The following is a 16196-nucleotide window of genomic DNA, read 5'->3' on the forward strand; positions in this document are numbered from 1 at the left end:
GATAAGACACCAAAGTTCACAGATATTCAGAACCTAGACCTATAAAAGCAGAATAAACACACACCGTGGTAAAAGAATTACTTCCCCAATTTTAAGTGTATCACACATTATCATCTCAGGAAGCAAGCAAGGCTCAACTTTCAAGGCATCAGTTCCTAAAACCTACACCTCCCACCTCCCACCTCCCACCACACAAATACACAAATGAGTGTATCTTCAGCTCTTGTCCAAAAAGCTATAGCTTCTTCCAAAAGAACTTATTCATCATCAAGGCCACTGCTACAGAGGGAATGTTTGTGTCCTCCCCCAAATTCATACGTTGAGAATTAATCCTCACTGTGATGCTATTAGGAGGCGAAGCCTTTGAGAGGTGATTAGGTCACAAGGATGGAGTCCTCATGAATGGGATTAGTGCCCTCACAAAAGAGGCCCCGGAGAGCTCCCCTGCCCCTTCTACCATGTGAGGATACAATGTGAGCCAGGAGACTGAGAATCATCTTCCACAACTCAGTGAAATTATCAGAATTTTGGGCATAGACTGTGGCCGAGTAATTTTGCTTTTCATTTCACATCTGTTAGGGAAGAGATTATTCTCCCCTTTCCCCAAATCACAGCATAATGAGGCATGTTAATGCTATAATATTCAATGATGGAGTAAATCACACATCACAAGGGGAGGAGAAAGTCTGTGTAAGTTGGAAGAAATGGTGACTAATATGAAAGTATATATAAAAATACATAGTGCCCCAAAAGCATGTACAGATAAATCTCTTTTACTAGAAATAAGGAAACTGAACACACTGTTTCTGGTCCAGTCCTAGGAGAAGGGACATTCACTGCAAATGACCTAAAATCCAATCTATACCTCAAACAAAGTACAGTTTATAAAAGGAGAATAAATAAATACTGTTAATGGAGTCTTCATCTTACGAAGAAATTCAATTGGGACAAACATTTCTTTTCATTTGCCTTCTGAGATGCATACATTCAGTTAAAGCAGTTACATGAGGCTGAATTTTATCTTCAATAAGCAAATAGAAGCCCTTTATAAGTAACAACTTAGTAATCTTTGGCAACACCAGAGGTGGTATTATTTTTTTAAATCTAACTTCAACCCAGTGAAATAAGGTCATCTTAAAAAACTGATCTCCCTAGGAAAATTTTACTTCACCTCATTCGTACCAATTAGTGACCATAAGGTGAAAAATTTTGAGGTTCATAAAAGTGGCATGCTCAAGAAAGTCCACTTACATTAAAGAGGTATGGTTAAAAAAGAATGCTTTAAAAAATCAAGCTACTAATAAATTAACATGTGCTTCTGATCTCCAAAACTGACCATCAAATGACAGATCTCTAGACACTCACTGAAGCTTTTTCACTAATTATAAACAGAGCTCACGAGGTGATACACCTGTTAACAACTGGTAAGGGGGTGCCGTCACCTAGTTCAATGATCCCGAAGTGTCATAGTAATAACCCAACTCATGATTGTAATGAAAATTTGTGTTTTAATTAAGACCAAGCTTCTTTCAAAGGTCAGTAAACATGCATTTATATGAACATCTGGCTATCTGAAAGGCATTTTGAGACTGTGTTATTTTGATAATCAAAAATGCAGTGCTATAACTTCCTAATAGATACAAAAGGTTAAGAAGTGGTAGAACTTTGAATAGAGACTTTTTCACCCTACCATGCCCACATGGCCGCAAGTACAGAGTGTGGCGCTGTAAATCTAACTGCTGCTGTTGGAGGAGGTATTTGAAAGGCAGGTGGCGAAATTAGAGCAGAAGCAGGAATGTGCGACTATGGTCCGGACTGGGACTGCAGGCTCGCCTACAGGCAGCAAACATCACAGTAGCACAAAGCTCTGGATTTTAAAAAGGCAGGTGGAAGTATTGCTTTCAGACCTGCTGCGGGTCACAGTTACTTGGCTGAATTTCTGCAGCCTCCGTGGGTCAGACAAGTTAATGAGTGGTGATAAGATTTCGTGGGTTTGCGTGTATGTGAGAGACACGTGTGTATGAAAGATGACCCCGCTTACCAGCTGACAAATATTGGAAGTATTAATTTCAAGGAACCTAGCATTTATCTTCAAAGAATTTAATAAATATTAGGCACTGATTTCACAAGTCTATCTTTGGAATGATTAATTTTAGCACACAGAATAAGCCAGCTACTAGGAATGGAGAAGACTGAGCTCCAGGGGAGGGTCAAGAGACTTGGATCCTGTCTTGTTGGAATTCCTCTGGGTATTAAATTTGTCCCTGTAAAGAAACTGGACTGGGATTATCAGAAGGGTCATTTCTAGCTCAAGAGGACTATAACAATAAAGCCACTAAAGGGGTAAAATTATCTGTTTAATTTATGTAAGAATATAAAATACTTCTGGATTTTTATAAGCCAGGGAGTTTTTAGGGGGCTTTTGAGGTTTGAATTTATTTTAAAAACTGAAAAATCTGGCTGAGAATGTACTTACTACTGGCTTTATTTTCAACATTAAAGGAACTCGCTGAAAATCCAGTAAGTCTGCTTTAGGGAAGCGATTCTATAATTTTTATATGTGCGAAGTTAAAAAAAAAAATAATTCCCCAAAGTAAATAAGCATAGTATTCTACAAGGGGTGCTGCAGATAAATTTGAAATATTGTAGGATAAAAGCCATGCTACTACCAAAAGGAAGATAAATGAACACCTAGAATTATTCTGTGGGGAGCAGTTTTCTTAAACTTGGAACACATAAATTTATCTAGTAAGAAGATGCCAATTCAAACCTGGGAAATCTGAGCTAAGAAGAGTGAATATTAAATTCAGAATTATCCTTTAGCCTAAGATTCAAAAGAGTAAAAGGCCAGGATTTAAATTTTAGCACATTTTTAGGGCACTGTTGAAAGAACACGAGATTTGGAGCAGGCAATCAGCTCCGTCAGTTACCTGCCGACAGACCTTAAGTCAAGGACTTAACTTTCCTTATCCATAAAGTGGGTATTTATTCCTGACCAAAATTTCCTACATGATTATCCTAAGGACTGGTACATGAAATACTTGGTAGGTTAAAGTACTGCATAATTTGGGGTTTTTTGGGGGGAGTTGTCATTATATTAAAGATTACCTCACATCATCACTCAAATAATAGAAGCAAAATTATCTCTAAGCTTAAGAACCAACAGAATCAAATTTTAGGGGAAAGCTGATATACAAAAAGGATTATAAGATGATACAGTGTAATTTTTCCTTTCATGGATTATAAGCTTTGCAGAGAGACTCAGTCCGTATTTGTGTAAAAGACGGGCTGGGGTCCTGGCTGCAGCCTCCCTGCTGGAGTGAGAGACTAGAGCTCCCCGAGGAGGAGGCTGGGTTCAAGGTGACAGTTACCCAGTTCTATCGCTTTTGGGTGAATTTCAGAGGGCTAAGCTCACCTGTAGAGATGCTGTAATCCAGCTATAGCCTGTAAGCTTTAAAACTTCTAAATCGGTTTAAAATGGCAGTGCCAGCAAGGCTGCAAAGTCAGTTTCAGTTAGGCCAGTGCTAAGTAAGTACACGCATGCTGGCCAACCTTGCGGTGGGGAGGACAGGGAGGAGTATTAAAAACACGGCAAAAAAAACAGAGGAGAATGGATGCGAGAAGAACTCGATGTGAGTCATACGGCTGGTTTCTTTATATTAATAGTTATGAGTGGTATGAATCAAAGGTAGAAAGTCAGGATTGGAGAAAACACCTTAAAACCTGCTACTCAACAACAAATTATTTATGAATTCATTACTCATGTTGTGTTTTGTGTTTACTTGTAAAAGAAGTTGAAATTTATTTTCAGGACTTATTTTGAAGATTTATGAGTAGACGTAAACAAAATACTGTTAATGACTAATATTCCTACTTTAAAAACAAAGTGGTTTATTTTCTTCATTTTTCTAAGTCTTTGTGACCCAAAAGGAGTATCAGATATTAAATGTGTAGCAAAATTTTGGAAAACTGTCTTTCCGTTAAGATGTTTCATTAGCTCTGTAGTATACAGATAACTGAATAAATGAATTGGCTTAATTCTCTGATATTTTGGGAATAAAGCCAAGGCATTTATTTATTTGTCTTTGCATTGGTTATAATGTTTTCAAGTAACAAAAATAATTACTAAAAATCAGACTATAAGATTCTGGAGCGTGACAATACAAAAGCAAGCCTTAACTCTTTTCCCTTCATCCTTTTAATTTAAATGTTCCATAAAATAGCACAGATTTTAGACCAACATTTTCCAAAGTGTATTTTATGGTGTACTAAAACTGAAATACTCTAAATTAAAAAAGAAAGGATTCATGATCAAATACTTCTGAGACAAACTGTATTATATCCTGCCTAGAAAATTCACAATATATAGGAACATGTTAATGATTCTGAGAGTTCTACTGTGAAAACAGACAAAACTTTTAAAACTCAGCATTTCTCAATTTATTTGATCACTAATCTTATTTCCCCCCCTTAATCAAATGGAATTAAGTGTTCCTAGAAAATACTTTGGGAAACACTGCAAATTGTCTCTTTTACTCCATTTCATTGTTGGTGTCTATCCCAGTAAAACATACATTTTTAGAAATAGCTAGATTGGAAAGACACACATCCATTGGTCAGATAAAACTTTGAAGCTCAATAATACAAAGATTTCAATATTAAATTCTGGAACTTAAGAACGCTTACATCCACGGACAGCATTCACAGTCAAAACAGTGAAATCAATTGTTCTTTACCCTGTTCCACTGGTGCTGTTCAGCTGATACACCAGAGTAATTGTGTGCTATATATTAAGGTCCTGGGAGACATACAGGAAATAAGTGGATTATAAAGACATTTCTATGCTGGGTGATTTTTAAGTAGTAATTCATAAAACAAAAAATATCATTCGCTAAGAACTATAAAGGAGAGTCTAAAAAGCACTTAAAGTAGAATCTGATCAGAACCAAATAGTATTTTCATTTTTAATGAATAAACAAAATGGTCTAATCATTTTTCTAAATCTTTATGTATATAGAATTAGATTTTTGTTTTATATTTTAGCCAAAGTTCTCTCTTCAATAACGTAATTGATCTTTTTATTCCTGTACTTAGTGGTAACGAGGAAGAAATATTAACAGATATAACTAGGAAACTTTTTATTACTCCAATATAATTTGATTATATTATTCTTATTACACAGGAAAAAAATACAATACTATTACTCTGCTGAGATCTCATAGGCCTGTGAAATACAGCCATGGGTTGTAAATGTTTAAAAAAAAATGTTTAAAAAATGTTTGTAAATGTTTAAAAAAAGTTGTGAAACAATCATTTCTATAAAACATCTGTAAGGTTCCATCTACAATAAAATTCTACTAATCTTTGAGGTTGGACTTAAGGGTACAGATATAGTACAATTTAGGTTGAGATTCCCCATGATGTTTAAAACTTGAATATGTCATATTTATAAAAAGCATGTTATGTGGAACTTTTTTTTAAAAAAGCTGATTCTGATAATGTCACTTGACATTCCAATAGTGCAACAGCTTTAGAAAGTTTTTCTAGAAAAGAAAAAGTCTGAAATATTACTCAAAGGGAAACACATTACATTATAAAATGATGGAGAACTAACTCTTCATGAACCTACGGGGTAAGAGGGTGAGGAAGGGTATGGCCTTGGCCTCAAAGCAAGGCCTTGCATCATACAACTCCAGAGGGCGCTCTGCACAACGCATTCTGTACAAATGGTGCCCTCTAGAGTTGTCCTCTGCGATGAGGCTGAAATCAGTGAAGCCGAGTTCCAGTCTCTACTGTTTAGTAACTGTGTGACTTTGGGGAAGTTAATTAACCTCTCGATAGCTTAAATTTCTCATTTAGTAAATAAAGATAGCACAAAGGACATGTATGATAGTTCTGTTGGCAGATGATGTCCTAGGGGTCCATAGTAATTATAAGAACTTTTTAAAAAAATTTTGCTACACATTTAACCATCATCTCAAAATTATCATTCACCTTATCATTTCAACAAATACTTATTCAGTGCCATCTATACGCCAGGTAGTGGTCCTAGGCGTTAAGGACACAGAAATGAACAAAAGATCTAAAATCCTGGCTTTCATGGAGCTTCTGTTTTAGCTCTACAAAGAAGCATGTAATAAACAAAAAATACAAATGTCAAGTGGAAACAAGTGGTACAAAGATAAATCAAGTAGCTTAAGGGGACAGAAAATATCAGGTTCTGTGTATGTGTGGAGGGTACCTATTTCAGACAGGCTGTTCTGGAAAGGCTGCTTTGATAAGGTAACATCTGAACAGACGCCCAAATGTACTGAGAGACAGAGTCTTGTGAGTATCTGTGGAATGCACTCCAGGGCTAGGAACTGGTGCCAGGGCCCTCAGCTCGGCGCGTTCCAGGACTGCAGGGGACCAGCGTGGGCAAGGACGGGATGTGTGGGCAAGGACGGGATGCGTGGGTAGACAGGAGATGGGGGTGGAGAGATGGGAGTGGCGTTGGGGGGATGGTCACAGGCTTTGCCTGCCACAGTAAAGAATTTTGGATTCTATTCTGAGTAACATGGGAAGTAAAAGAGGGTTCTGATCAGAGCAGTGATATGATCTTGGTGGGGTTTTTTTTGTTTGTGTGTTTGTTTTGTTTTGGTGAGGGGAGGTAATTAAGTTTATTTATTAATCTATTTTTTGATGGAGGTACCAGGATTGAACCCAGGACCTCATGCATGCTACGCATGTGCTCTACCACTGAGCTATATCTGCCCCCCTCAAGAAGTAACATGATCTGATTTACATTTTTAAAACATCACACCGGCTGCCTTGTGGGCAGTACCCCTGGGGGGGGGGCGGTGTGGGAGCAGACTAAAGCCTCAGTAAACAAGATAGTTGTCCCAAATCAGGGCGCATACTTGTCATTTAAATAATTTCCCCCCATCTACTCCAGGATTTATTCTAAGACAAAGTAATTTGACAATAAAGAGGTCTTTCCATTGGGCCCAAGTTAAATTTACAAAGAAATAAGCTTTAGAAAGTAAAAAAGCACTAGTTGAACGAAGTTGATTACTAGTGATTAAAACTGTTTGACCTGAATCAACAAGTATAATTTCGTTTGCCGAGTCTCTTGGCCCCAGAAGGTGGGAATTTGTTCCATCAAAATCAAAATTAAGAATGGGTATCAAGTACGTAAAATTAAAAAAAAAATTAATACTAGAAATAATTTTTGAGAGTAAAAGCTTATGGCTCTGGTTTTAGCACAGGGTAGAAAATGCACAACAAGTATTTTAAAATCACAGTGTAAAATTCCTGTGCCTGTTGAAATACTTTGCTGAAAAAGTTTTGTTCAATGTTCGACACATTAGCCAACGACTGTGAAATAAGCTCACCTATAAATGGGATAGAAGCCAAGGAGTCACCGGGTGGGCTGGTACTCGAGGCCTTCCTTTCCTCCATCCTTTTTATGTGGACCTCTCGGCGTGCGTCATTGGGCAGCCAGCAAGTGGTGTCTGACCCCGTCTCCTGGTCGTTCACTGCCAAGATGTAAGACTGATGCCTCAAAGGCTGCGGCGTCTGGCGACCAGATGGAGGCTTTTCTCTTAGGATGACAGTTTCTTTATTATCTACAGCACTGGACTGCTGAACTTCAGCCTCCTGTAAATTTAAATCTTGATTCCTTTGAGTGATGGGTAACTCTGAATCTGGTGTGCCAGAACTCTCATTCATCAGAGGTGTGAGCTTAACAGAAGCTTCAGCTAGAGAAGGGGGTTTCCCGGTGTCCACCTGGTGACCAGGAGCACTTTCGGCCCCTAACCATGTCTGCTGATTCAGTAGGCTGTTTTGATGCAAATGATTTACTGGTCTTTGGTCTTTAATAGAAATAAATGAGTTCTGGCTGGAGGGGGGTTTTGTGACATGCGTAGAAGGCGCTTTCAGAGAATTACTTCGGACTTTCACAAGAGGTGACCTGTCCTGTGAAATAGCTCGCGGCTGGGACATCCCACAAATAGTCTGAAAATTTCGGTTTGCCTGCAGTGTCTTGAGATCTGGCGGAATTTTTTTAAACTGAGACACTGATCCCGCCCCTCGGCCACTCACCCGACGGTTGTCAGAATTCACAAGGCTTGGAGCCACCGTAAAATTGGAACCCCGAGAAGATTTGTGAATTTCTGGCTGCCTGGGTCTCTCATAAATACCTCGCCGATCGTCCTGTTCGGTAAACCCGCTCCACTTGTAAGTCTGCTTTCGGTCTCCATTTGAATCAGGGAGCGGACGTTCAGAATGGACGTTTTCTAAAGTTTCACCCTGTCCCTCGATATAATCCCACGAGCGAGTTCTGTGATTACTAAAACTAACAGATGGAGACGTCAGCGTTCCTTGAGATGCACTTCTCGGGCAATACTTCATTAACACGGAGTCCTCCAGCCTCTCCTGGGACACGCTGCGTTGCCGGATCTGAACGGACTGGGGCACTCGGTCCTGAGAGGTGCTCCGACGTCGTACCTGCAGAGCGGCGCGGTTCAGTACCACCTGGTTGTAGTCTGCAGTGCTCTGAGAGGCTGCTCTCAAACTGTCTAACCTTTCCTGAATTGTCCGACAACCTATATGCAACCGCCTGTTATCAATGTACTCTTTGTAAGTTTTATAGTTTTTCCAGTCTATGTGCTGATGGGAATTTGGAGAATAGTGATTGACAGATACAGAAGGCGAATCCACAGCTGGAGATCTATTGCTTGATGGTCCCTCTGTGTGTCCGCTGTAATTGCCAGATTTCAGTAAAATCCTGGAAGGTTCCAACGACCTGGAGCCGGCTGGATGAATTAGATGGGCAGTGGGAACTGATGACAGTGGTGATGTGGTTCTTGACGCTGTTTTTAAAGAGGTCTGCTCATTTCTGCCATACCTCACCTCTTCAGTTCTGTGCGAGGGAACCGTGTGGGTGTTCCTATTAGGTAACAAATCTACAACCTTCTCAGAAGGTACAATGACAGTCCTTACACTTTCATTGCAGACACACACTGCTGTGTTTGACTTGGCCACATCTGGGGGTGACGGAGGCACTTGGATTTCCATCCGGTAGGCCCTGCTGGGCTGCGTCAGTACTGGTGGACTGGTTTGCTGTTTGCTGGAGGAGGAGTCTGGAGGAGCCGTTTCAGCTGGCTGCGCCATGGCTGAAGGGGCGGACGGAAGCCAGGGGTAGCAGATCGGTGGGGGCTCGGGTATGTTGCGGGCATTGCCGCTGTAGGCTTCATTGCCTTTCAGGTAGGCATCTTGAGAATACGCCTACGTGGAGACGAGAGAAAGGGGTCACTTAAAATTCATCAAAGGAACACTCACTTCCACTCTTGCAATGCACTACTTTACTTTACAGTGCCCGGCCTCATGCCTGAATGGCATTCACTAAAGCATGCGTGCAAACGTAACAACATAAGGGTACTCCACAAATGCAGAAAGGGGCTAGTCTCTCAGAAATCAAATAAATTGTAGAATTTGCAAAAAATATAAATTGTAATGGCCTTTTTCCCCAAAAGGTCTGAAACACACCAAATTCCCCACCACCACCACCATCAATCAGATATAGATGTCTTGCTTCTAAAAATTTCCCCTTTCAAGTTTTATAGTTTTTCTTTTTTTTCTCCAGCAGTTGGCAGGTTAAATGGCTGCTAATACATCTCAGCAAAAGAAGAACCTGGTCTTTTGCCAGAGCGAAGGTGAAAATATGAAAAATCTTCACCAAATACACCTTTATTTGAGGCACTACTGTTATCATAAATTAAATAATATACTGAAGGCTGTCCTGCCAATGAATGATTACTGAGTCACTAAAAATAATCCATTGTGATAAATTAAGTCCTCCAGCAGCCATGCTAAATACTTACTTAAAATAGAGAATATGTACATTTAAGAAATTAAACACTTACTAAAGGCATAAGATATGAAAAAAGGTGATTCATCTTCCTGTATATAATCTGTAATTTTTATTTCACATGAATGCAAGATTATATTGTACAAATTTATTTGGTCTCTTTTACCTATTATAAGGAGACATTGCTCTATTACTATCAGGCAGGCATGCAGCTCAAATTATTCTTTATCAATTATTTATGAAATTATCTAGAAATATTTTTTAAAACTTAAAACTAACAAATTAAATACAGACGACTCTACAAAACAGCTAATCGATGCAGTTCAGGACTGTGTACAGCAGCTGAGACAGTTAGGTGTGGTGTCATATTACATATTCTCCCCTAATCAAAACAAGCTTAATTCAAGACTATCATCACATCCTGTCTTTGCATTAGACAGCCTGCAAAGCTCAAGTGCAGCCACAAACATAACGTAACAGCAAAGTACTAGAAGAGAGAGGGTGAGATGCTTAAAGAAATACAGATGCAGATAAATGTTATGCTTTAATGCCAGTTATGTACAGGATACAAAAGAAAACCAAACATAAACAGGAAAAGTAAAACAAGACATCACAAACACATTCTGCAAATTAGTAAGATTAACACCACGGAGAGATTCCTCTAAGCAAACTTACAGTTTTAATAGACTGGCTTATTACAAATCTCTACAAAACATGACTTAAAAAGCAAGGAAATGGCTTCTGTGCATTTCTTACCAGAGCTGTGACATCCTTTGTAAACTGTAGCTAGCAGAAAATAGGAAAACATAGTAGAAGCTGCTTACTGATATACAGACAGAATCATGTTGTCACACTGATGCTGGAAAACAGCAAGCTAAAAATACATCTACACTGATTCCTCTGGAAGGTACCAAGAGAAGTAAAGGGCAGTGAGGCATAAAGAATAACTTCAGTATCCTTCTGAGCATCTTTTTCTCAGGCTTTTATCTGGTCCTTATTTGCTTTGTCTACCATTCTTGAAAGCAAAATACATCTGGTGACATGCATTCATGACAGATAATTCCTTCAGTGTGCACGGCTGTCTGACAATGTGCTGCAAACCTTCCCTTCCACGAGAGCAACATTGATGCCTCTCATTTCCCCTGAGCTTCTTCCATCTCTGCTTCTAGATGACGAAACGCTCTGTTATGCTTTTACAATAGTACAACGTCCTCCTCCCCCTGTAACTCAGAGCATAGCCACAAGCTGTCAGCTGACTACAGCTGCCTTCACACTATGATTTGGAAGAAAAGAATGACTGTTTCATTAAATGGGTTCCCCTCCAAAATTAAGGCCTTTCAACACTGTACCTTTTGTCTTGTTTTATTAGCTTATGAAAATAACCACTGAATGGAGCACAAAAGTATGACTTCCAGAATAATTCTTTTTAACTTAGAATGATTATTACGGAACCTAAACCAGGATGCAGTGAGAAATTCAAGCCAAGTAGATAAAAGAAAACAGGCATGCCGTAATATTTTTAAGGTATGAATACAGTCAATCAAAATATGTATTCTGGGGTATGTGCCAGTGACACACAGGCCTGTCTTTTTAATGCGGATTACAGTCACACCGATACCGACAGGAAAACCAAGTGTGGATGAGTGGAGTCAGACAGTATTTTCCACAGCGTGTTTGTGCAATTTTATTAAGCATCGCCTAAAAGGGGGCGACAGTGGAGAGGATATCCACTATGCTCGATGATGTAGGAAAGGTCAGCTGGTCAGCTTCCTGACTTCTCAAAACCTCTCCTACATTAATGTACAATGTAAAACTCGACATGGAATTAGAAACTTATTCAACCATGGTACCCATTTTTTCCCCCGGGGGTTTTAACACATGATTAGAATTTCTGCTGGGAAATGCTGTTCTAGAACCAGTAATTTAGAGATAATTCCTTTATTCAAATTTGGGGAGAAAGATTATCTTTTAATAATAAAAGTATATGACCAGAACTACGAAATACTTGAAAAAGTATTTGATATACTTTAGATACCTCTAAGATTTCTACACAGCCAGCTCTAAATACTGAATAGTCTATATTCATGGGTCCCCACTTCTGGGTAAAGTTATGGCAAAGGGGCCCTTAAATACATACACACGAACCCTGCGTTAACAGTGGGCTGACTAAACAGAGTATTTTACACATACAGTACTACTGTCTCATGTAAGAAGATACAGTTGAGATAAATAAAATGTGAATTCATTCAGTAGTAGTATTCAATTTCCTCACATACTCTTTCAGTTCATGGACACTAAAAAAGCTTATTTACCTATCTGTCTATGTAACAGTTGCTCATTCCCGTAAGGTTTGGGAACCAATACCATTCAATGAACATCCGTGGGGAAATGAGCAGTGCTCTGAGGCTGCTGAGTGTGTTCCAGGTAGGTCACGGGAGTAAGCTCTATGGCTCTCCTGAGAGGTGTGGCACAGACACAGATGAGCCCTGGGGTAAGTTTAGGGAAGTAAATTAGGAGTGGACAATGTGCATTTTAAGGCGTCCTCCTCCCTCATGATACCTTTAAGTATTGCTCTAGAAAACAAACTGCCGACTAAGGAAAGCTTTGGACGGGGCTTGCGTTCACACTAGGAGGGATTACGACGTTTGCCTGTCTGGGGTGAACATGGAACCCACCGGATAAGGTTTTACATTGTGAACACAGAATTAAAAACTCTGTAGCTTGCTCACAGCTGTGACTGTGGATGCTTTCTCTTGAGTGCTTGGTCAGAAAGTCCCAAATCTTTCACTGAGACATCATAGTCAGACATTTTCAATGTTTTAATTACCCACTGGGAATTTTTGAACTGTCAGTGGGCACCAATTAAACAACACAAACTATCAAAGTAATTTTTACATAATGATGTCAATTTATAATCTTTAATAATGACATCAAAATCACCCCAAATTAATAAGTTTGTCTGAAATGATATGGCCTAGAAATTTTGAAACCAATGTCATAAGAATTACATATTTGGCTCAGAATAATTTTTATTTTTATGTTTGTTTTAAGCCCAAATGGATACTTCATAGTATGTATCCGAAGTTTTGATATAATTAGACAACAACTCAAATTTTTTCTGACTGGAGCTTGAGAATTCAATAGCATATGACAAAAAAAAATTTAGCCAATTTTTTTCCTTAGTCCTTTTATCTATCACTTGACATTTTCTTCTTGAATTTCCTTTACCTTTGTACTTAGATTTATATCTGAAAATAATTTAGCAGTTCAAAAGTTTGTATTTTAAAATTCAAACCATACCTAATAAAAATAGAACAGCAGCCCTATCATGCCTACAGATCCAAAAGGTTCTTAAAAGGGGGGGCTGGGGCTGAGTAAGGAAAGATGACTCACAGAATTCTTCATTTGGAATCAGAATTGTAAAGAGCATTTAAATAAAATTTAATATTAACAGTCTGGATCTTGATTATATGTACAATGCCTAACAGTAACTAAAAAAATCCTAAAATAATCTTTCAGATCAGTTTTAACAGAGTTGCATCAAAGTCACTATTACCATACCTGTGACCACTGCTGTACCATTTTCAATAGTAAAAACAAAACAAAAAAAGTGCAGAATAAGCTGTTAAGATTAAAATTCCTGCCTACCAGTTCACTGTTAACAGGCTGACCTGTTAATTTAATACCATTACCTACGATAAAAGCAAAAATAACTACATATCTGTTTGTATTATTTAATTTAATTTTTCATGCCAAGTACACACTCTACCACTGAGTTGATACTCCTTCTCCTATATAATTTTAAAGTACACACCAGACATGCTGCAGTGGGGCATGGGAGACGGGGATGATGAGGTTATTTTATACCTTTCTCAATTATTTGAAACTTTTCTAACAAGCATATACTGTTCTTATAATTAGTTAAAATTTTTGTAAAAAGAAAAGAACAAAGTAACTGCTTCAAACTTGCAAAATACAAAAGAACCCTCTAGAATTCCTACTCTTGTTTCCCCACTCTAGGCAGGACCACCTTGATCTCCGCATGACAAATACCTAATTTTAAATAGAATAGTATACTGACTGTGGAAAATAGTAAATAATTATTCTGAAAGTAATTCTGTTAAATCTGAAGAGAAACTTGGGTTAAATGGAAGTTTTCAATTTCCATCACACATTCACGGACTGCGACATAGAGCAACAGATGCAGAGTCCAGAGGTGAGTTAGGGCAGCGGCTCTGCCACTGACTGGTAGTGGGGCGGGGGCAGCCCCTGGACTCTTCGTCTGCACCCAAGGGCGGCATGGGACTGTGCTTGAGCTGAAAGTACAGGCTGTCTCCCACCTGCCTGGGTTCAAGTCCCAGCGCCATCACTTTCTTCCCTGTTCTGCTTGCAAAGTTGTTGAACCAGAGCAGCACAAAGCGGCTCCAAATGCCTCGGTCAAACATTAAACACCCAAGAATCTCCACAGCCATCTGACTTAAGATTGAATTTTGAGTCCACTGAACCAAAGGCTTAACGAAGCATCCTGAGACGTGCACGGAAACATAGCGCTCCCGCCACAGGCCTATCTGAGGATGCGTTTTTTTCAGTCAGCAGTACTGTTTAGGTGACTTGATAGGTGGTGGTGATTTCATGAACAGTGTCTGAGAGGGTAACAAAATCATTTTGTCTTTTTGAAAATGCAACAGGAAGTGCCTTTTATTTTGTAATGCTACTTCATCAAATGACTGACATGAATACAGTACTATGCATATTGTTAATCTAAACAATGTATGTTAGTTTAAAAAATGGGACTGTCAAGTACAGGAGTACTCTTACCAGCATGAATTTAATAACATAGTAACTCTTAATTTTACTTCGTGTTTGTCAAAAACATTACTTCACTGCCTTCTATAAATTATTAAGTTTATTATTATATATCTGTCCTTACATGGGGCAAGTTTCAAACCAAGTTCAATTTTCTTTTTTTTAATAATTCTTTACTTATTTTCATTAAAATTTTTTTCTTTTTTTTTTTTTTTTAGGGGGGAGGTAATTAGGTTTATTTATTAATTTTAAAGGAGGTACTGACGATTGAATCCAGGACCTTGTGCACGCTAAGCATGCACTCTACCACTTGAGCTATATATCTCTCCCCACCACCAAATTAAATCTTCTGCGCCACCTCTCAGAGAGCTGAGTACCTCCAGGACATTCAACTTGGTCCATGCATCACTTGAGGAAACAAACTTTCATGCATACCCAATCCTGGGTTTGTTACCCAGGCAAACATACACAAACGGTGACAGGCTTTCTCCTGGGTAAATAATGTTTATGGCAGCTGTAAAAATGGTCATGTTTGTGTTGTTTTTTACAATGAATATTCAACCTCACAGGGACAAATACATCTTTTTTAAAGATGTATATATTTTGGATAACAGATTTAAGACCAACATAAATACTTCTGAGGCCCCTGATAGAACATTTTAGCTCTAGAATCTGTTTAAGAGGTATTTCCACATACGGTTTTTTAAATAACAGATTATCTGTGTTTTATAATAGCTTTTAAAATGACATGTGTACAGTCTTATGGTTACTGGGGAAAGGGGGTGGGAAGGGATAAATCTGGGAGTTTGAGATTTACAAATGTTAGCCACTATATATAAAAATAGATTTTAAAAAGTTTCTTCTGTATAGCACGGGGAACTACGTTCAATATCTTGTAATAAACTTTAATGGAAAAAAATACGAAAACGAATACATGTATGTATATGCATGACTGGGACATTGTGCTGTACACCACAGATTGACACATTGTAATTGACTGTACTTCAATTAAAAAAAAATGACATGTGTAGATATTCCAGCTAAAAACATTTATTCAAAAAAGAAGGTGCCCCATTTTCCTTCAGGGAACAACGCATGGTCTGCATTAATGACATATTCTCCTTTGATTTCCTAACAAGTTACAGTACATTCAAATGTGAAAGGAGACTAGGTTTAAAAGTGAGGTTTTCTTTCATTGTTAAGGGTCTGAGCTTTTAATTTCTTATGATTAAAATAACTCTAATAACATGTTTGAAGAATGAATTTTGTTACAATATGTGTATCAGGATCCTTTCCTGATGGACCCTTGAAAACCTGTGTGCTCAGGTCACTTTAGTGAACCAGCTTTCCCCTGGGTTTGCAACACTTTGTATTTTTCCTTTATTTTAAATGTATTTATCTTAAGTACAATATAAGGAGACTAATTAACCTGATTTCTCACTGATCACATCATCAGAAAATTATTCCTCGCACTGCTGCTACCTCCAACCGTTGCTTCTCTGCATCTACCACACAGCAGGCTGGGGTGGTAATTCTGTGC

At 38.5% G+C, this 16196-nt stretch overlaps 1 protein-coding gene across 5 annotated transcripts in view; it reads right to left on the reverse strand.

Moving 5' to 3' along the window:
* ARHGAP21 (Rho GTPase activating protein 21) overlaps window positions 1–16196 on the reverse strand; it is a 120104-nt gene that overhangs the window by 21115 nt on the left and 82793 nt on the right. For 4 of the 5 annotated variants that reach the window (XM_031444677.2, XM_031444678.2, XM_064479400.1 and 1 more), the window contains 2 exons: window positions 10607–10636; window positions 7374–9267 (listed from right to left, as the gene is read on the reverse strand). In XM_031444677.2, coding sequence (XP_031300537.1) covers window positions 7374–9267; window positions 10607–10636 — 1924 coding nt within the window. The remainder of the gene's footprint in view (window positions 1–7373; window positions 9268–10606; window positions 10637–16196) is intronic. The other variant, XM_031444679.2, reaches the window with a different exon arrangement.

The sequence above is a fragment of the Camelus dromedarius genome, chromosome 26 (genome assembly GCF_036321535.1).
Source record: "Camelus dromedarius isolate mCamDro1 chromosome 26, mCamDro1.pat, whole genome shotgun sequence".
Taxonomy (NCBI): domain Eukaryota; kingdom Metazoa; phylum Chordata; class Mammalia; order Artiodactyla; family Camelidae; genus Camelus; species Camelus dromedarius.